Consider the following 20,786-nt stretch of genomic DNA (forward strand, 5'->3'; position numbering starts at 1 on the left):
TGCTGGGAGAGAGGGAGTGGGTCACACTTTACACCTGACGAGGCTGTGCCCTGCACTCACACAAAGGGCTTGTTTACCCCCCTACTGATGTCTGGAGCCAGGGTAGAGAAGGGGCATTCCTTGAACAAGTCAGATCTGGCTGGGACCTTCTACCTCCTAGAAGCTGGGCGTTTTGTTTGAGCATAAGTAGAAAGGTTGTAAGCCCATGATTTTAGAGCACTTATGGAACTGGGACTGAACCTCTGCCAGAAGGACTGCTGAGATGCAAAAGGACTCATTGGGACTGCTCTTCTGTTTGTTGCCCTGCTGCCTGGCTCCTCCTGGGTGGCACAAAGGACTGATCTGGATTGCTTTTCTGTATGTTGCCCTGTTGCCATATGCTCCCTGACACTGTGGGTCCCTAAACCCTGTGGAATTACCAGGCAGGAGAGATTGCCCCAAAAGACTGCTTGTCTGGCTGTGCTGGTCTATCTGCTTTCTGCACCCATTGTGCCTCCCACCTCTGCTCTCCCAGGGCTTGGTGGCCTGCTCTGTGTTCTTTAAAACGCCAGCTCGTGGTGAACATTTTGCCTATGCCTTTTGATAACCGCATGGTGAGCACTTCATTGTGGGGCTTACTGCCTGATACCACATATATGCGTATATGCAGCATGAGATGAACGCTTCAATCAATTAGACTTTTTTACAGTGTGCTACTCACCTGTAGGGCCTCCAGGTGCTGTGGAGAATGTACTCCGGGTTAGTGAAAGAGCCAGGTCTTGAGGTCCTTCCTGAACTGAGGTAGCGACTGTCTGAGGTGGAGAGGTAAGGAGTTCCAACATTTTACCTCAAGATAGGTGAACAATCCCCCTCCAGCCGAGGACTTCTTTATGCGGGGTACAGTGGCAAGCAACTGCTGGGAGGAGCGGAGAGGTCTGGCAGGGGAATAACAGGTGATGTGGTGGTTGAGGTAGCTGGGTCCAAGGTTGTAGAGGGCCCTGTAGGCGTGCACGAGGAGCCTGAAGTTGATCCTCTTCTCGACGGGGAGCCAGTGGAGATCTCTCAGGTGCTCGACTGGGGATGTTCAGGATGAGTCTGGCGGAGGCGTTTTGGATTTGCTGTCGTTTGCTCAGGTTCTTCTTAGTGGTTCGAGCATAGAGGGTGTTGCCATAGTCAAGTCTGCTTGTGACTAGGGAGTATGTCACGGTTTTGTGGCAGTCACTTGAGATCCACTTGAAGATCTTCCATAGGAGTCAAAGGGTGTGCAAACAGATGGAGGCGATGGCGTTGACCTGTCTTGTCATGTTGAGTGCTGAGTCGAGGGCGACGCTGAGGTTGTGTGCGTGGTCCTCCCAAACGCTTCCTTTCATACTAGTAGCATGTTTCCCAGTGCTTGGCAACTCCTTTAGAGCAACAGCTCATGGTGCGCTTGACCTTACAGTCATAAAGATGAGTGCCATACTGAAGCATCATCACTCTGTGTGCGACATTGCCGCTAGCCGCTAAGGACTCCCCCTTGCAAGACCCCCTCCTGAAGGAAGCTGCCATGATGTCGACACCAAAACGCCGTATTCATCTGGGGGAGGAGCCACTGGTCAGCATGGGGTCCAAGGGAGCCCACAACTGCTCCTCACGTAGGAAGGGCTGAACTCGGCAGACGTCACACGGTGGGAGGAGCTACACCCGCCCCCATTTCGCAATTGTGGATCACCACACGGCCGCGGGGCTCCCTGGTGTCAGGCGTGCTGCCTGGCCGGGAGGAAGCACACCCCATCTTCAAAGGGTTACCTGTATGGATGGAGGCGGGCCCCTGCATGGAAGCTACCCCATCTCCAGCCACCCAAAAGGAGTGCGGCCCCCTACAGCCACTGCCCCCCCCTCACTATTAGAGATGAAGTATCCTGAACTTGGATCGGTGTGGTCTTGACATAACTGCCTCGGGTATACACTGGGGCAGCCCTTTAATAGCTGGGAGCTTGTGGAGACGCTGGTCCCAAGTTGCCGGTCCTACCTACTTGGACTGGAGAGTGACAGACGAGGGGCCCACCGTAGGCGGGCTATAGGGATATCCTTGGCAGCAATAGGAAAACTGCTGTATTACATCCAGTAGACACGCAAGGACTCCAGCGGTCTACTCATTTCCCTAACTAACTTACTTCCTGACAAGGCTATCAGAGAATTACTCCTAAAGTGAGAGTAGCTGTATTACACTCGGTGCTCAGGTAGAGAACCTTTTGATGATTCATGTCACAGGTTGTATTAAATATCCTGAGGGTGTGTTGTGACTCCAGAATGTATATAATGTGTACAGTCATAATTGGTTTATACCATTTGAAGACTATTATGCAAGTATAGTGGTAACTACCAAAGTTCCTGTTGTACTGATGTCATACAGGACTGGGACCTTATTTGCAGCACTTATGAACTATGTAATGTTGGTTTATGATTTATGCACAGTATCTGAGATTTACGCTGTTCTCAATCCATGATCTATATTTACAATATAAGACTTATATTTTATAAAGGACGTGTGGCGTCTCTTTTGTGGTGTATTTACTGTGTCACTGGCATGTGTGTGTTGCGCAAATGCTTTACACATGACTTCTGGGATAAACCTGACTGCTTGTGCCAAACTACCAAGGGGGTGAGCAGGTGTTATCTTAGGTGTGTAGCGCTCTTGTCCTGACTAGAATGGTGCTTACTGCCTGATTGAGGTGCATACCCTAGCCAACCAGAAACCCCACTTCTAATACACATGAACACAAGGGTGCACATAGACACACTTGCACAAGCCTTGCTGTTGTAGAATATTAGCAGTGAAGCACGCTTATGTACATACATTTTGTTAAACAAGTAGTAAACAGCATATACCTTACATCAAATTATACAGATTAGTCTAAGCTACAGAGCTAAGAGCCTTATTTAAAGTTTGGGAGGTGAGTTACCCTCGACCTGCCAACACACGGCCCCACTGTGTATCACTTGATATTGGCTCTACTCACACGGTCTCCTGGTGAGGAGTTGATATGACACAGTGGGAGATAACATGAGCTGAAAACCCTTAGTATAGTGGGGGTTTCCAGCTCATGTTTGGAGGGTGCCACTGCTGATGTTCATGGTCTTTTTGCAAACTCCCCAGGACATTAACAGTAGTCTCAGAAGATTTTGTTTTTAGGTGCAAAGGGGTGTTATGGCCAGTTCTCAGCACAAAGCCCCACCCCCTCATGCATCATAAAAGCAGTAGACTTACTATCCCGCCACTCTACAGACCCCAACTCTTCCCCACCCCCTCATGCATCATAAAAGCAGTAGACTTACTATCCCGCCACTCTACAGACCCCAACTCTTTAAACCTCCAGCTCCTCTCACACAGTGTAATTTATCTGAAAGTTGGCAAGCATGTATCTCGCTCCATCTCCTCACACACACTGAAATTTAACTGAAAGTTGGCAAGCATGGATCATTACAAGTGCATTATATCCTTTAGCACGTGTAATACGGTGGATGGGATATCCATCACATTTGTAAAGGAGTAACCCACCCTCAAAGTCTAAATCAGGCCCTAAATATATAATCCAGATCCTCACTAAATTGATAGTTTCTGTAGCACATTATTATTGCATGCAGAATCATTCACAAATAGATTCTGCCTTAAGATGAAAGTTACTGTCTTCCAAAAGGAGAGTCCCTTGTAAGTCTTACTGATGCATGAGCATGTGAGCTGCCAGAATGGGCTCTGTGTTCTGCTTGCTCTCCAAGCTGTTATCCATGTTTCTTGTGTACTGAAATGTTCCAGTGATGATGGCCTGCAGGGACTGGAGCTGCACCCATGAGTGAGGTGAAACCTCTGTTTACTCAATACTCGTCTCGAGATAGTGCTTTAAATGGGCCAGTACTCGCAGGTACTGAGTACCGGCACTCCTTATTTTTATCACTCTGAATACCGGCACTTTGTCTGCTGCCAAGTAGTGTACCAGTACTCTTGAAAGGTAGGCTCATTAGCTGCTGGTGCTGGTGAGCACTAGGCTGTCAGAGTAGAACCTGCCTCTGACAGCCAAGGTGCTTCTGTAGCCCTGAACTGACCCCCTGCTGAGGTATTAAGCAGGGCCTATTTGCCTAATGTCCGGGTACTCACCATCACACTGTGTTTGACAGAGCAGGGTCCATTCAGGCCCGGTGCGGTCTATCACATTCACGTGATCATGTGCATTTGTGCAAACACAGGAGTGGAGACAACCCTACTGACAGCGACAATTAAGAAGGTATTGGGAGTCAAGGGGATTAAAATTGCTTTAATCCCACCTGAGTCTTTTGAGCGAGTGTCTGCTTATGTATGTGTTTGCCTGCGTGTATGTGCAGGTTTTGGTGTTAGAGAAAAGTGAATGAAAGAGGGAGAGAACCAGGACACTTTCATGAGGTATTTCAAAGGAAATGTGTGGAATGCTTAGTGTGTGCATGTTGGCTTGTTTCTTTCTGTGTGTGTGCATGCTCAAGAATATATAGTATTGTGCCAAATACAGCACATAACAGTATGGCATTAACAAGCTGCAAATATTACAAAAGAAATGTTAGACTATTGTATTTCGCTTTCATTTTGTGTTTACTTGTTTTGTTTATTTAGACTTATTTCTCATGTGTTTTGGTATGTGCTGCAACTGGTATAGAAGTCATGTTTCATCATGTCTTGCCCTTAGCTCCGTTCCTAGCCCTACCCACTCTCCACACTTCTAGCTCGTGTCACTAAGCACCTGCACTTATCTTTTCCTATTTAAAGCACTGTACTGGAGTCATCTTCAATGTGTTCCCTCTAAAGGAACTGGAACGCATTTTGTGAAGTAACGGGACACGGTGGCTGGAGAGAGGTACATCATCATCAGCAGCAACAAAATGATTGCTATCCATGACACTACTTGCCCATTCTCACCTCCTGTGCCACCATCCAAAATTCCCGACCTGCAGACAATTATGGCTGCTGTTGCACTCGCAAGCTGTGCCAGCCACGGCAAACTGTCTGGCAAACGCCAACCAGCAGAGTGTTGCTCGGGCAATGTTTACACACTGTAGAAGCACAAGCGAGGCCCATGGCCAGTGAGCACTTTGGCATACTGTACAGTACTCTAGAACTGGTGGAGGTGCTGACAACGCTCTAATCCTACGTCTAATCATGTATCACGATCCATCCCAAACCATGATGGCTCCCAAGAATGTGTTCAGCCATGAGACTGACTGTCTTGCAGTGAGGAAGTACTGGAAATACACAAATGTTATCAGTAAAAAGATTACCACCCGACAAAAACTGGAACAAATTAATTCTGACAACAAACTAGGTTTAAAGTAGTGACTGTCCACTTCCTATGTAAGTAGCAGACAAGTGAACCTTATGGTGATCATTGACACCATGTTAAGAAAGAAACGACCACAGTAAGCACTGTATCATTACGTTTGGTAGGCACTTAGTCATTATGTTTTGAAGCATCGGCCATCATTGGGGCGGCAAAAACACTTTGGAGACCATAGGAGTGGAACAAGCACTCTTTTTCGGTGGCAGCACACAATTAGTACCCAATCAAATCCTATGCTGAACATAATCATTATGAAAACAGAGCCAAAGTCCCTCTTTCAGTAGGCCTTCTCAAAGCTCTTCTTACGTTTGTCATGTAATGTCTGGCTACAGCTTGGTTGTCAACCCAGACCTAAACAGATGTGACTAATCTTTCATGGAATATTGGACTATATCAATGTCTTGGAAATAGGCCAAGGCACTAAAATAAAAGTGTCCTCCATTAGTGAATCAGATAGCTAACGAAGTAGACATTTGCAAATAGGGACAGTTTAGAATTTGTAACATTGTGTTGGTATTTTGTGAGGTGGATGCAGCGGTCATTTAAAGAAGTATGGGAACTGTGATGCTGCATGGCATGGGGGAGGGGTCAGTGGGCGTGGGGGCGGGTCAAAGGTGTGGCTAAAAAAACATTCTGTACGTTTTTTTTCGGTTTTCCCCTTCACATAGCTACATATAAAATAAGTCACTGCTTTAACTTAACTTGTTTATATTTATTTTTTATTAATCAGTGGTCAGCGCACTAGTGTATATTATGAAACGTCTGTTAGTTAATGCACTGCAGATGTGTGTGTGTAACCATAAAGCCACAGAATAACATCTTGGTGCAATGCAGTATAGTGGCTTATGTATTAGTGCTACGAGGACCCAGCCAGTGACGGAAAGCACAGATAACATGCAAGTCATTATGTTAAACTTGCATTACACACGGTATAAGATAGAATGCTATTAAATGTGTCAAAGGTTTCAGATAAAATGGTGCTTACAAAATGTAGATTTTTAGTTATACCCAGACTACTTAATTATTTATTTTTATATGACTGTCCTGAAAAGCACACACTTCACAGCTCAGCTGGTAACATAACACCCTTGCACTGCCAGTGGAAAAGCATAATCTTTGTCATCACAAAGTTTCACGTGATTAGATCAATTAAGCCTGTACCCGCTTCTGAGCCCCCTTTACATTTGCAGATTAACCACTTGTGTGCATTTGCATTTCTTTCAAGCAAGCAGGCACTGTGGCAAGAAGGCCTGTTTTGTGTTAAACTGTTGGCTCCTCCTTCCATCTCACAGTACAGGAGAGTCCCTGAATGAAACTTAAACTGAAACACTTACACTATGGAATTTACCGTCCCAAAAAGTAGGGGAACGGTTTATCATTCATTTAAAAAGTATGGACACGTCGTTTCCCTCCGGTCCCGCCCACTGGGTAGGAGAGACTGCATGTGCTTGCTGCCGACAATGTTTGTAGTAGTATATCTAGGAAATCAACAGTAAGAACCAGGCACCCGGACCATAATACAGGCCCACAAACAGCCAAAAATGCGGCTCACATATTGACCTGTCAGACCAGGCCTCGGGCACTTAAGTTTGTCGTGTAGGCCAGTCTGCTCCCTATCGGGTTAGGAAGTAGGCCGAATCCTGTCGGGCCTAACGAGTGAGCAGCCAGCTCAGCCAGCCGATGGTCCCAGTCCTGAATCTATGGTGACATGCCGTCGTTGACTGTTTTACCCTCAAGGGGGCGCACGCGTAATGTGATCTTCTCTTCCAATGGCCTCGCGTAACCCTTTCTGCTGCCCCGGGCATCGTTAACTCCTTGCTGCTCTCTTCCAGACAGCCCGCTCTAGGAATAGTTCACTTCAGCCAGGAGGCATTCGGGATGATATTTTTGGAGCCAGTATCCCCAAATCACATGATGTCAGACTTGGCCGAGGAGCCCAAACACACAGCCTTTCAGTCATTAATAACCCTGAAGACGCTACGCTCACTGTGTACATCGCAAATGGCTGATTTAGGCTTGCCAGCCAGATAGCCACCTACTGCGTTCGCCTCCGACACCCCTGGGGATTGAAGGAGGGCGGGGGGAGGAGTGTTACTATTTTTAGCCACAGCAGGCCCGCCTGAGGCCGCCCGGACCCGTCATACTAGAGGCCCGAAAGAAGCTACACGAGTTATTAATGGAGCACAAAAACAATCTGCCCGGGTCTGGCACTGTCGACCTTGGCGTCACTCACTTCACCATAAATGACACTGCCAAGAAAAGCAGCTTCGTTTCCAGAACCGTCCTCTTTTATCTCACCCTGCACCCGCCCCTTTCCATATTTGGCCCACTCACTTATGGGAGCGATAGACGCACCAACTGAAGTATTACATTTTCTTTTATCATGTTCTGCTGAGCAGGCACAACCACTACCCTCTTGTTTGAGCCAGGTACTGTTAAAAGGCATTCCCTTATTCGCACTTTCCCGTATTGCGTTCTGGGTAGTGGAATGGGGGCTCAAAACCTTACCATTGTCCTCCGTGAGAGCCACTCGTGTTGCAGTCGCCACCGTCCTAAGCTAAAACTGACGCTGGCTGCCATTTTCTTTATGCAAATCAGTTCCTTGCCTCATTCCTTTGTCCAGTGCCTTTGAGGAACGTGTGAAAGCGGTTACCAAGATGTCAGTTAACAATATTGGCAGGGGTATTGGCATCAGGCTCTCTTGGGATAGATTCCCTCATAGTGTTGGACCTTTGTCCCATTCCAATCCCCTTGTTGCCTCCTCTCCATAACTTGGTTAAGGCATGCTACCATGAACCGGGACTGTTTCAATGTCCCTCGGTCCATTTCACCCAAATGCTATCACAACAATCACATTAGTCCAGCAAGGATCCTCCCAATTACACTGATGTGAGACAGAGCAGGGCTCTGATCCTGAAGGTATGCCCAATGTGCATCTTTCTAGTCCACTGTAACTACAGTATCCTCAAACCAAACTTGAGAAACTAACGTGGCGGCAGCAGTATCACTAGCCAAGACCTCTGGCTTTTTTACTTGCATCCCTATAGAGGAAAGGCCTACCACTCTTTCCTTGTGAAATCTTTGCAGTTTGCCTGCCCTGGGTCTTTTACCTGTGTCGTATCTGGAAAACATGTAGAGTGTTTACATGCTTACGTGTATATGGTTAAGAGTGCATGTGGGTACTTTCTCGCCTGCCTGGTGGAGTGAAAGGTGGACCCATTAGCCTCCCTTTGTGAGTGTTTGGACTAGATGGTCATCAGGTTTGTGGAAGGCTGTTCAGAGTCCCTCTCAGACCAATAAGCCTGCAAGTGCACATTAATTTCCCCCCTTTTCCATATCATTTGACTCTGGGCATAGGAAAGGTAGCCCACAAGCCACGGTTTTCTTTTCAAGACAAAGTGTACCCTGTCCACTCTTCCTACAGATATCTCCATTTTCAAATAATCTGGCATCCTGTCTGAGGCCAATTCTCATTGGATACTGACCTGGTCAAACCTGCCAACAGATGGCTGCAATACTTTATGACTCCATGACAAAGTAAGTATGCGAGGGTCGTGCATCTTTAGTACAATAGGAGCCTCACAGAGTTTGAATACTGTGGTGATGTGGATTGACTAGACCTGGCCACATAGGAAGGATAGTACTAGATCCTTCAAGCAATACTTCAGTCAACATTTTCTCTGCAACCACGGAGCATCTGCCCACCCATACAGAGGAGATGAACTGAGATCAAGGTGTAGATCTCTGCTGGTTGCCACTCTCCTGGTCTGGACTCAGGCTACGTCTAGGTAAACTTGGAGGATCTGCAATTGCTGAGTCTTCAGGAAAAGGAAGTCCAGCCTACATGGGAAAGCTGATAGACTGCATCTGTAGGGAGGAGGGACTGACTCCCACTGGAGCCTGTATCTGCAAGGAAGAGTGACTGATCCCCAGTGCGGAACAACCCAGTTGCATGGAAGAACCTATTTGGATTTACAACCCAACAGATTGTGTCCACCATGGAGACATGAGGTTAGTCATTGTCAAGTCTCTGCAGGCCTGATTAATCACAGGACACACAGCTTAGTGTTATACGTGCTCCTTTATTCCGATATCCTCTTCATCTCACTCCCCGCCCTTTTTCCTCCTCCCTCATCACCTCCCCTTCCTCTGTCCCTGTCCAGTCCATCTAATCTCCCATGAGAGCGGTGGATATCTCTCCCCCCTCTCTGTACCATCTAGTGGTGTCCCCCGGTACGGGTGACGACACCACATCCCTCCCCAACGGGGGAGAGGATCAAACTAAACAGAAAACGTTCAACTTATCTGGCACCCGGTTTTCTTTGCCCCCGTGGGCTTCCTCACAGCTATCTCTGGCATTAGTGGTGGGGCCCTCTTGGCTTGTTCAATCACCGGCATAGTTCTCATAATGTCGGGAAGGGCCTGGGTTCTGTCTTAACATGTATCTTCCTGCTCTGGACCGGTCCGACCTTTGGCTCCGCTCTGGTCCCTCTTTGAACGCTGTCCTGCCAGTGGGTTGGCTTGTTCCTTGCTCCGTCGTTGGATGGGTTGTACTTTGTTCTGACCCGTCTGTAGTTTCACTGCTTACGCTCCTTGGCCTGTCTGTATTTGTATTCAGGTCCGCCCACTCTTCGCCGCTATCTCCGGGTCTTCTGTCAGTTGTTGCCTGGGGTATGTGTTTGAACAGTGCTGCATTTCGTGTTACTGTCTCCGGTCCTCGTCGGGCTGTTATCATGGTGCCTTTCTTCGCTGTTACTGTCCAAGGTTGTGCTTCGAAAGGGAGGCGGAACTTCCCTCCTGGGTGGCGGTCCTTTACTAAAACTGTGTCCCCGATGTGTATGGTCGTTTCCCGAGCTCTCCGTTTCTTGGATGCTTGTGCATTGGTGCTGTTTCTTCTTTCTTCTGATTTGTTTGGTGGTGTTGGCCTCTCAGCCCACGATGGGTGATGTGGGATTGCGTCTGACACCGTTCTCCCAAAACAGAGCTGGCTGGGGGTGACTCCTGTGGTGGCATGCGGCGTGACTCTGTATTCTCTTAAGAAAGCATATATCGCTCGTTCCGGGTTTTCCCCTTCCGCTACTGCTATGCGAATAACCTTGTTGAGTGTTTTTACAAACCTCTCCACTTCACCATTTGCTTGTGGCCATCTCGGTGTGACTTTCCGGTGTCTGTTGTTTTTAGACGTTAAGAATTCTGCCCATTCATGGCCATTGAAAGGGGGCCCGTTGTCGGTGCGCACCTCTCCGAAAAGTCCATGGGTGGCCATCATTTTCTCGAATTTTGGAATGACTGCATGGGCGGATGTGGAGTGTACGACTTCCACTTCAGGGTATCGCGAGTAGTCGTCAATCACCACAACCATGTATGAGCCATCTGGGAGGCTCCCGAAATCTGCACTTACTCGTTGCCATGGTGCTGTTGGCCCTTTCTCGGTGATGACCGGTGTTGGGGGATCTGGGCTGCCGCTGGCTTGGCACACCAGGCATTTTCTGACTGTGTCTTCCACAAGCTTGTCTAGGCCGGGAAACCACACCTTGTCTCTGATGCGGGCTTTTGACTTTACTATTCCTTGGTGTGCCCCGTGTGCTAGGGCAACCGTTCTGGTTGTCAAACTCAGAGGGATGACCAGTCGGAGACCTCTCAAAAGGCAGCCATCTTCGCTCACGGAGAGTTCTTGTCTTATATTGAATAGGACGTTGGGCCAAGCTTGCGCTTCTTGTGTTCTGAATGCGTCGGGACGTTGTAAGGCTCGCCAGTTTCCTGTTCGGGTTGCTGTGATGGCGAGCTGTAGGCATTCATCTTGGGCAGTTGCTCCAATTACTTCGCTGAGTGGTATGGGTAGGGCCTTGCACGTTCTATTACCATTCTGACGTATTCTTCAGTCTCTTGTGCTTCTTCTACTTCCTGTTGTGTGGCTGTGCGAGCGTGTCGGGAGAGAAAGTCTGCTGGGTTCTTTGTGCCTGGTTGATATTCCAGTGTGAACTCATATTCCTGGAGTTGCAGGATCCATTTTTCTATCCTCGGTGGTGGTTTTGAGGACGAACCTTTGAATAGTGGTAGTAGTGGTTTGTGGTCTGTCACGATTGAGAATGGCTTGCCATACAGGTAGAGGTGGTAGTGGCGGCACCCCCAGTGGATAGCGATAGCTTTTCGTTCGATTTGTGAGTATCGCTGTTCTGTCGGTGTGAGTGTGCGGCTGGCAAACGCAATGGGTGCCCACTCTCCACAGTCTTGCTTCTGTGCCAACACCGCTCCTAGCCCGGTGGGGCTGGCATCGACTACTAGTTGTGATTGCCGTTGTGGGTCGAAGAATGCCAGCGTGGTTTCTGCTGATAGCGCTTTCTTCGTGGCTTGGAACCCCTGTTCTTGTTCTTCGCCCCATTGCCACTGTCTGTTTGCTTGCGTGAGCTGCCTCAGGGGTCCCGTGATGTCTGCCAGGTTCAGCATGAAGCGACTGCAATACGTGACCATGCCTAGGAAGCTTCTTACCCCTGAAACTGATGTGGGAGCTGGTGCTTCTTGGATGTCTTTGACTTTTAGGGGGTCCGGGCCGACTCCGTTTTTGGAGAACCGGTATCCGAAAAAGCAGATTTCTTGCTGTAGGAACTCGCATTTGTCTTTGTGCAGAGTCAGCCCTCTGCTTTGTAGTCTGGAAAACACTGCTCGCAATCTCTTCAGATGGGTCTCTACGGTGGGTGCATGGACCAGAATGTCGTCACTTACGTTAAGGACTCCTGGGAGTCCTTGCAGGACTTCTTTGATGACATGCTGGAATACTTCAGCTGCGCTGGAGATGCCGAAGTTTAGTCTTTTGTACCTCCAGAGGCCATTGTGGGTGGAGAATGTGGTGATGGGTCGGGATTCCGGGTGCAGCATGATCTGATGGTATCCAGACCGAAGGTCCATTTTGGAAAACCAGTATGATCCCGATAGCTCGCTGAGGATGTCATCTATTGTCGGGGTTAGGTGTCGCTCCCTTTTGATTGCTAGGTTTGGTACACGCATATCGACACAGATCCGGACTGCTTCCGGTTGCTTGGGTTTTCGGGCGACTACGATGGGGGAGACCCACGGTGTTGGGCCCGACACTCTTTCTATGACTCCTGCTTGCTCAAGGAGTCGTAGTTCTTGTTCCACCTTGGGGCGTAGGTGGAATGCTATTCGTCGGTGTCGAAGCGCTGTGGGGGCCACTGACTTGTCAATGTGGAGGCGCAGTGGCGGTCCTTTGAGGCATCCAATGCCTTCAAACAGAGTTTTGAACTCTTGCAGTAGTACTTGCAGTGTGTTCTCATGGATTGTGAAAGCGAAATGTACCAGGTTGAGGTCTTGGGCCGTGCGGCAGCCAAGTAGGAAGCCTGTTCCGTCTTTGGAGACGTATACTTTGGTTGGCATCGCTGTGTCGTCGTGAGTAATATCCGCTGTAAACACCCCTGCGATGTTCAAAGGTCGGCTGTTTCCGAATGCAAACACTTGTATGTTTGTGGGCCGGACTGCTGGCCGCGGTTGTGATAGGTGGTTGTAGACGTCCATGGCCATTAGGTTGATGGATGCGCCAGTGTCTACCAGTGCTTGTGTTGGGGAGCCTTGGATTGTGACTGTGCACGTGGGTAGGCGTCGGTTTCCTACTGCGTGGATTACGTGGATTGTGTGCTGGTCGTTGTCCATGTCACTGTCTGAATCTTGCTCTAGCGGCACTTCCACCATCTTGACGGACTTCTTTGTGGGGTTGTTCGTTGGCTTAGGAGTAGACTTGCAGACTTTTGCAAAATGATTTAGCTTCCCACATGCACTGCACAGTTTGCCCCACGCTGGGCAGGTGGTCGGGTGTGGAGCTGGGCCGCCGCACCACTTGCATGGTTTGCCCCATAGTCTTCCTTTATATGGTTCTTTTTTCTGCCGTGGTGCGGTTTGTCTTTACTACGTTGGCCACTTCTGTTTTTGTCTGTGTTGTAGCCGTTTGTTCCATGTGGGCTGCTCTGGCACGTGCTAACTCCTGTGAGCGGCCTAGTGTGAGGATGTCCTTCATGAGCATGTTTGGTTGTTGGAGAATGCGCTCTCTTAGTTTTGATGACGAGCACCCTTGTATAAACTGTGCACGGATTTCGTCTTCCTCGTCGGGCAGCGTGCAGGTGCTGGCCAGCTCTCTTAGTCTGTTGTAGAACACGTCGACGGACTCGTCTGTGCCTTGGCGTGCTTGGCGTAGTAGGAACCTCTCGTAGTCAGCGTTGGCATACGGTTCAAAATGGGCTGTGATCGCTCTTTTTAGTGTCTCATATGTGCGTGGTTGTACTTCTGTGACTGATTTGAAGATCCTGTGGATGTCCGCTCCACCGATGTGGAGGAGAAGGGGTCTGCGCCATTCGGCTTTGATGTCTAGGGCTTCAAAGTACGTTTCTAGTCTTTCTACCCAGACTTTCCACTTTGCTGCTTGGGTGGGCGGCGCACCGGTTACAGTAAAAGGCTCTATTGGTGGTACACCAGCCATCGTGGTCTGCATTGTCTCAGGTGGTATCACGAAGGGTGGGGAGTGCTGCTTGGGTAGGCCTGTTTGTGCGCTCTTGGTTGTTGAGTTTTTTTTTTTTTTTGTTTTGGACTGTGTAGAGAGTGTCTTTGCATTCACGGTTTGCTCCCTGTTGGCTAGGGTGGGGGGGGGCATTCCCTCCTCCGTTGTGTATTGTGTGGCCGTGGCTCTGTAGCTGTTTTGGCCAGCCGTTGCTGTGGCTGTATTTTATTTTTCTTCCTCTTTGTTTTTTTTTTTTTTTTTGGACCGGGGACGCCGGGGGCGCTCCCCGGCCTGGCTGGTGCTGCGCGGGTGTAGCGCGAGGCGGGTGGAGCCCGACGCACTCGCGTGGAGAGGCGCGGATTTCCTTGATGGACCGGGGATGCCGGGGGCGCTCCCCGGCCTGGCTGGTACTGCGCGTGCGTGGCGCGAGGCGGGCGGAGCCCGGCGCACTCGCGCGGAGAGGCACTGAGTCCTTCCGGCAGGGAGGCAAACAGACGGGAGCAGGCGCACGTCGTGCGGTGCTCGCCGAGCGTGGCAGTTGAGCGCGGCAGCGGGCGGAGGTTGCTCGACGAGCGAGCGCCCGTCAAAAGAGAGGCCGGTGAGTACCTGATGTGGTCGCTGCTGACCACGTGGTGTTGAGGTGCTGAGGGATGGTTCACGGGCCTTGCGGGGCGTGTGGATGCACCGCTGTTCCTCTGCTCCTGGCTGGGCTATTTTGGGTGGCTGTCGTCGTGGGTGGTGGCGCTACCAAAGAGGGTAGGCCCACCTCGTCGCCAGTTGTCAAGTCTCTGCAGGCCTGATTAATCACAGGACACACAGCTTAGTGTTATACGTGCTCCTTTATTCCGATATCCTCTTCATCTCACTCCCCGCCCTTTTTCCTCCTTCCTCCTCCCTCATCACCTCCCCTTCCTCTGTCCCTGTCCAGTCCATCTAATCTCCCATGAGAGGGGTGGATACTCTCCCCCCTCTCTGTACCATCTAGTGGTGTCCCCCGGTACTGGTGACGACACCACAGTCATCTGCCCAACACCAACGCATCACAAGCATGATGACATTTGGAACCTTTGAAGGGTCATTACTTTCAACAATCTCTAAGCATGAGCCTGCTTCGGCCCAGACTCCTAGCATTACTTCTAGTTGTACCCAAAGTCTTGAGTTCCTCGCTTTTACCACCTGGCCAGGGCATCCATCGCAGTGTCTGTAAGAGATCACCTTGATTCCAGAACCACTGACTTTTTGTCCTAACCCAAGTGGATCCAGAAGTATCACTGTTAGATTTCCAGGTCAGGACCCAGGTGACAACCTACTCTCCAGCTTTGTACTGGCACTTGGTACTATTGCCGGCCCTACAAGGTGCTTCCAGATCTCTGGCTGCCCCAGCCAATGGAAAATTTTGACCACGACTGTGGGTTTTAGATACGGCCACCTGAACTGACCACTAGGGTATTCAGCATATCCTGATACACTTACCAGCTAATGCTCCTAACAAGTAGTCAAGTGGCGACTGGATTATTGGCCAGTACCGCCACATCTGGCACTGGATAGCAGACCTCTGCCGGCTCACTAGACATCACAGGCATCACCAAAAACTAATACATGTGTTTGCTAAGCTTGCAGTGGTCACTTTTTCTTCTTTGGGAGGCTGGTCCACAGGTAGTCCCTGGCTAGTCCGACGTTCATGACTGTTTCATAGTAAAAAATATAAGTACCTAATTTGCCAATATAGTATTCTATGCTCACTTACTACATACAATTGACCGGCAGCCGTCTGTCCTAGACCATGAGCACATCTCGTTTGAAAAAGAGAAGAATCGCAGCAGTCTCTCAGAGCGTATGCTCCATCGCTCCTGTCATGTCCACCTCACTAGCTGTCACTTCTGGGGCTTGCACAAATTTAAAGGACAGACACACACACTGTCAGTCAACTGTTCCCTACCACCAACAAAAGATATGGCTTAATGAACAGGCACACTAACAGACCACGGTCACCGACAACATAAGATGTGACTTCACAGAAGCATACAGAGTGGGGGTCATGCCCTCGGCTACGCATTTTCCAAAAAGGTGAAATATTCTAAACTGGGGATGTAGGCAGTCCGCTACACATATAGGCTTTGCGAGGGTCAATGTTAATATAACAGGACTTATCACTAAAATGCATAAACATAAACTAATTCAGAGACACTAATTATGTACCATGCACATTACCCTTATGGTATAAGTGACATCAAGAATGTGTTACCCGTTTTAGGTCATACATTTGATATAACATAACAAACCCTCATTCTTCTTAAAAAGAATAAGCAACAAATAGAATAAAGTCAAAATCTCTACCTTAGTCAGTCATAATATTAACATGTATTTACTATTATTCTGGACCCAGCACTACACAAATGACCAGTTGGTCACGTCAGATGACTGGGGTAAGACACCCTGTTTTACTTTACTTGCAATCTGAAGCCAGTCCCTTAAAGCCAGTGCTTAATTTGTAAATAAAAATGTGCCTGTTCCCAAAATTTTCCTCTGAAACACGCAGCTGCTGCAATTAAATGTACAAGCACAAAATACTGAGGCAGCGTAATCCTGAAGTCATATCGGGCCTTTTTAATTCATTTAGAGCCATTCCCTGTCCCTTCAGCTCACTATTGCAATTTTCTGCTTTCTCCCCTTGTGACGCTTGTTCGTTTTTCTTTTCGTCTGTCTTTCCCACATGTTTCCTTCGCTCGCAGTAAATGATTGAGGCGGAAAAATAAATGCCAGTGCCCCCACCGGACACCACTGTCAAATATTCTCAGAACAACAAAGTTTCAAGGGCCTTCCTAATCTTTATCAGGTCTGCCTCACTCTATAGAGAGTTCCCCAAGCGGTAAGGCAACGACCCATGCTGAGTTATAGTTACCTTAAGGCATGCATTACAGTTACTTGGGATGACTATGGGGGTCATTACGACCCTGGCAGTCGGAGACCGCCAGGGGTAATGTAGCGTCCGTACCGCCAACAGGCTGGCGGTACGGAGGCCTTTATTACGACCGCGGCGGTAGTGCCGTGGTCGCACCGCCGGGGCCGGCAGTTTCCCGCCGTTTTAGCCCCGGCGGTGATAATCCCCCAGGGCAGCGCTGCCCTGGGGATTATGACATCCCTACCGCCAGCCTGTTTCTGGCGGTTTGCACCGCCAGGAAGAGGCTGGCGGTAAGGGGTGTCCTGGGGCCCCCTAACAGGGCCCCGGACAGCTTTTCACTGTCTGCATAGCAGACAGTGAAAAGCGCGACGGGTGCAACTGCACCCGTCGCACGGCCGCAACACCGCCGGCTCCGTTAGGAGCCGGCTCCTATGTTGCGGCCTCATCTCCGCTGGGCCGGCGGAAATGTCGTGATGGGGGCCGCGGGAGTGCGGCTGCATTGGCGGCCGCACGGTGGTTACCTACCGCCGCCCGCCAATGCCGTAATGACCCCCTATGTAAAGCTAACCCTCGCCCTACATCCACCCCCCACTGCTGCAGCCAACCCCACACCATGCACGGCCTTTGGCAATTCACGGTGTAGGGTTGGCAGGAGGGCTTGGTCTGTAGCCAGGCCCTGCGTCCAGCCACTTCCAAGCAGCCAACCCCCCGCAATGGATAGCCTTCTGGCTTGTGCATGTCCTGGCTGCAATCAAGTAGATTTACTGACTTTACCACAACAAAATATAACAACCTTTATCATCTTTCTCCAGAAATCACAACATATTTAATCTAGAGTAGATTTCAGTAATTCACACAGTGCACCATTTAGTAATAATGATTATTATAGAATGTTTGATAAACTAATATTAAAAAAAATATATATATGCCTGTGATTCTTTTTTTTTATTATTGCAATTTGTGGATTGAAAAATGTAAAAGAAAAAGACTCAGACCTTTCTTTTTCTTTTTTTAAATAAAACAACATGTCTCTAAGACATTCTTTTAACAGTTTGTAGCCCACAGAACGCAGTCATAAAAACAGCCACAAAAGGGCCTTACACTCCAGCTGAAAAGCATAGCGCTCGTCTAGGACTGCTTTAAAAATACTGTAAGCTCTCCTGGAATCATGGTTTTAAGGGGACTTACTGGAGACGTACTTTTTGTTTAATGTTGCTGGGGTCTGCTTTACTTTTTTCAGCATCCCGACAACATTAAAAAAATGCTTTTCTAGAGGCACCACCAAGCTTAAAAAAATTAAAAAAAACTCCCTGAGCCTTCTTGGGCCCAGGAGACCCTGTTCCCTGGGGTCCTTATGTTTGAATTAGGGGAGGGGGGCACACAGCCCCCCTTCTAGAGCCTCCTTGGGCCCCGGAGACTTCCTCCCCCAGGCCTATATTTTCAATTTAAGTGAGTTGGGGGGGATGCAGCCCCCTCCCTGGGCCTCCTTGGCTCCTGGTTGCCCCATCCCCTCGGGCGTTTCTTTTTAAATAAGGGGAGGCGGGTGCACAGCTGAGTCCTGAGTCGTAAGATGGCTTGCGCCATATCATTGAGACTTGGCTTTCTGTCAAATGTGTAGTAAATCTGTTTAGCAGATTGGGCTGTAGCTGTGTCTAAAGTTCCTATGGAAAATGAAGCTTTAGAGAAAATATCGGAAAGAAAAATATCATGGGACAAAATATTGTATCAAGAATATGAGGGCAAAAATATTGTATCCATCTCTCTAATAACCTATAGTCTAATTTTCTGACTTTATTCTGTTATTTTCTTTTAAACCCAGTCTCAAGAAATAAACCACTTGATTACAAGCCAACCCACTGCCAGAGATGCACTCAGATTACAGGTCTTTCTCCCACCACATCAAGACATACGATACCCCCCAGATCCCCTAGGACATGTTGAGGTAAGTTTCTACTGTTTCTGCATTAAGATTTGTTGTTATTAGATTGGATGATGTAAAAGAGCAGCTTCAGGGTTAAGAGAGAAAGATAGGAGCCACAAGTAAGAGATGCGGTAGAGAAGGGTGAAACCGGTTTAAAATATTGACAGAGTATCAAGGAAAAAGGCCTCTTTCATTGGATATAATCTTGAAATGGTACATGGTAATTACAACACAGTTGGCCAGATGTGTCTTACACTACACCATTTCAGATCTTGTGCAGATTTATTTATTTTACAACACAGCAGAGTAACCAACTTTGCAGTGCAGTGTTGTGCAAGGGGGCGAAAGCAGCACAGAGACCTATTTATTAAAATTACCTGCTGCTGCTCTCTTCACCTGCACTGGTGCACAAACAGGCTGCCCAGCGCCATGCACAACCTTTCCACCATGGTGAAGAGGTGTGAAAATGATGTCTAGCGTTAATTGTTTACTGAAAGCCTACTCTTTTCATACAAAATCCTGTGCCAGACGGTGGAAGTGTGCTATAGTCAGCACACATACAATGTATATGTTTAGAGAAATAAAAACCTTTCTCCAAGTTAGCATCTGCTTCAAGTAGGCTTTATGTATTTTTAAACAAAGTCTAGTCTAATTAACTAAGTAGATTGAGCTTTGCATTAAAAATTATGGGTGCACACTCTGTCCAACAGCCTCTGCCCTCTGCTGGTGTTGTGGAAAGGAGCCGGGAGACTTCTGCCACACCTGGTGGCCTTGCTCTCTTATCACTACTCACTGGAAGGATATTCTGGGACACATCTGACCTCTCGCATTGGAGGCGATGCCACACACTGATTGGAGACTCTTTAGACCTATGTTGGGTGCTGCAAAGCAGCTGGTAGCGCTTGCCTGGAAGAAGACTGTGCCCCCCCCACTGCCAAATGGTTCATGCACCTCTGACATGTGGAGCAGCTGTCTCACAAATCGGACCATACTAATATCAAATTTACATGTACTTGGCAACCGCTACTTGATTATCTCTCTTAACTTTAATACACTTGATCTACCCCGCCCATACTTAGTGTTGCAGCTCTTTGACTAGGAAGTGAAAGCAATACTCAACCCACGCCTGAAGGCCCCAGTTCTGTACCCGCACAACCACTGAAGGGACTTCCTCATGCCACACCGAGGAAATGTGAAGGTTCTGGCGTCCTCTGGGACACCTTCTGACCTAAGCTTGATTGAAATGTTTGTTTACTTGTTCCCTGGTTTATGGCATGTCCCTTTGCCAGGGACACCCCCCTCACTGGGTGTCCTGCACCCCCATGGGCACTCGCTCCACTGTGACATTTGTTTATTGTTACCTGGGGAAGTATTATATTGATATGTCATGCTATCTATGAATGGTAGGGGTAGTAATTTTGAGAACATGTCTTGTATTGTTTTGGGGAAAACTTTTAATAAACAGATTTCAAGTAAAAAAAGCCCATGGGTGTTTGCGCTGTAATGCCCAAGTACGACACAATTCACACAAGGAGCCAAAAAGCAGCTCAAAACACTATTTCTTCTGGAAAAAAGAGCACCTTCCCAACACAAAATGCCTTTTGTACTGGAAAGTAAATATCCAATCAAGTGGCTATGCCCTTTTTAAGAAGGTGCATAAAAAAATCAATTTGCAAGGGCAAATTCGCAATTCTGATTCCAGGAATCAGGATTAGTGGGATTATTGCAATGGGAATAGGAAATGCGGAAATTCAGACAGTATGCTGAAACATCAACAATCTTAGTTTAAGTGTTAGGGGAATCTTTGGTGGTGTTTCAGGGTGGGCATGCATCTGAAAACATGGAAAACCCATACATCCGTAGGGTTCTGGCAATTCACGTGGCCACTATTTCTAGCATCCTGTTGCAGGAACTCTCTATTGACTCATCACAAGGGCGGGAGTAAAAGCATGTCCATGACTAGAATGGGGAGTAACTATTCCAATATTTAATGCAAGGAACAAAAACAATTACATGCACATTCAGGTTATATTCCGTAAGTGTAAATATTATGCATGTAAGTACTTAAGGACATTTTCAACTGGCTGCCACTCAGATTGTTTGGGAATCCCACATAGAATTAACATCAGAGAAGGACAT

General features: G+C 48.3%; 1 protein-coding gene across 1 annotated transcript in view; it reads left to right on the forward strand.

The window, feature by feature from the left end:
* The window catches only part of LKAAEAR1 (LKAAEAR motif containing 1), a 95,360-nt gene that overhangs the window by 38,611 nt on the left and 35,963 nt on the right, over nt 1-20,786 (forward strand). The window contains exon 3 of the mRNA XM_069243227.1: nt 18,546-18,668. Within this exon, the coding sequence (XP_069099328.1) occupies nt 18,546-18,668 (123 nt within the window). The remainder of the gene's footprint in view (nt 1-18,545; nt 18,669-20,786) is intronic.

This window comes from Pleurodeles waltl, chromosome 7 (genome assembly GCF_031143425.1).
Source record: "Pleurodeles waltl isolate 20211129_DDA chromosome 7, aPleWal1.hap1.20221129, whole genome shotgun sequence".
NCBI lineage: Eukaryota > Metazoa > Chordata > Amphibia > Caudata > Salamandridae > Pleurodeles > Pleurodeles waltl.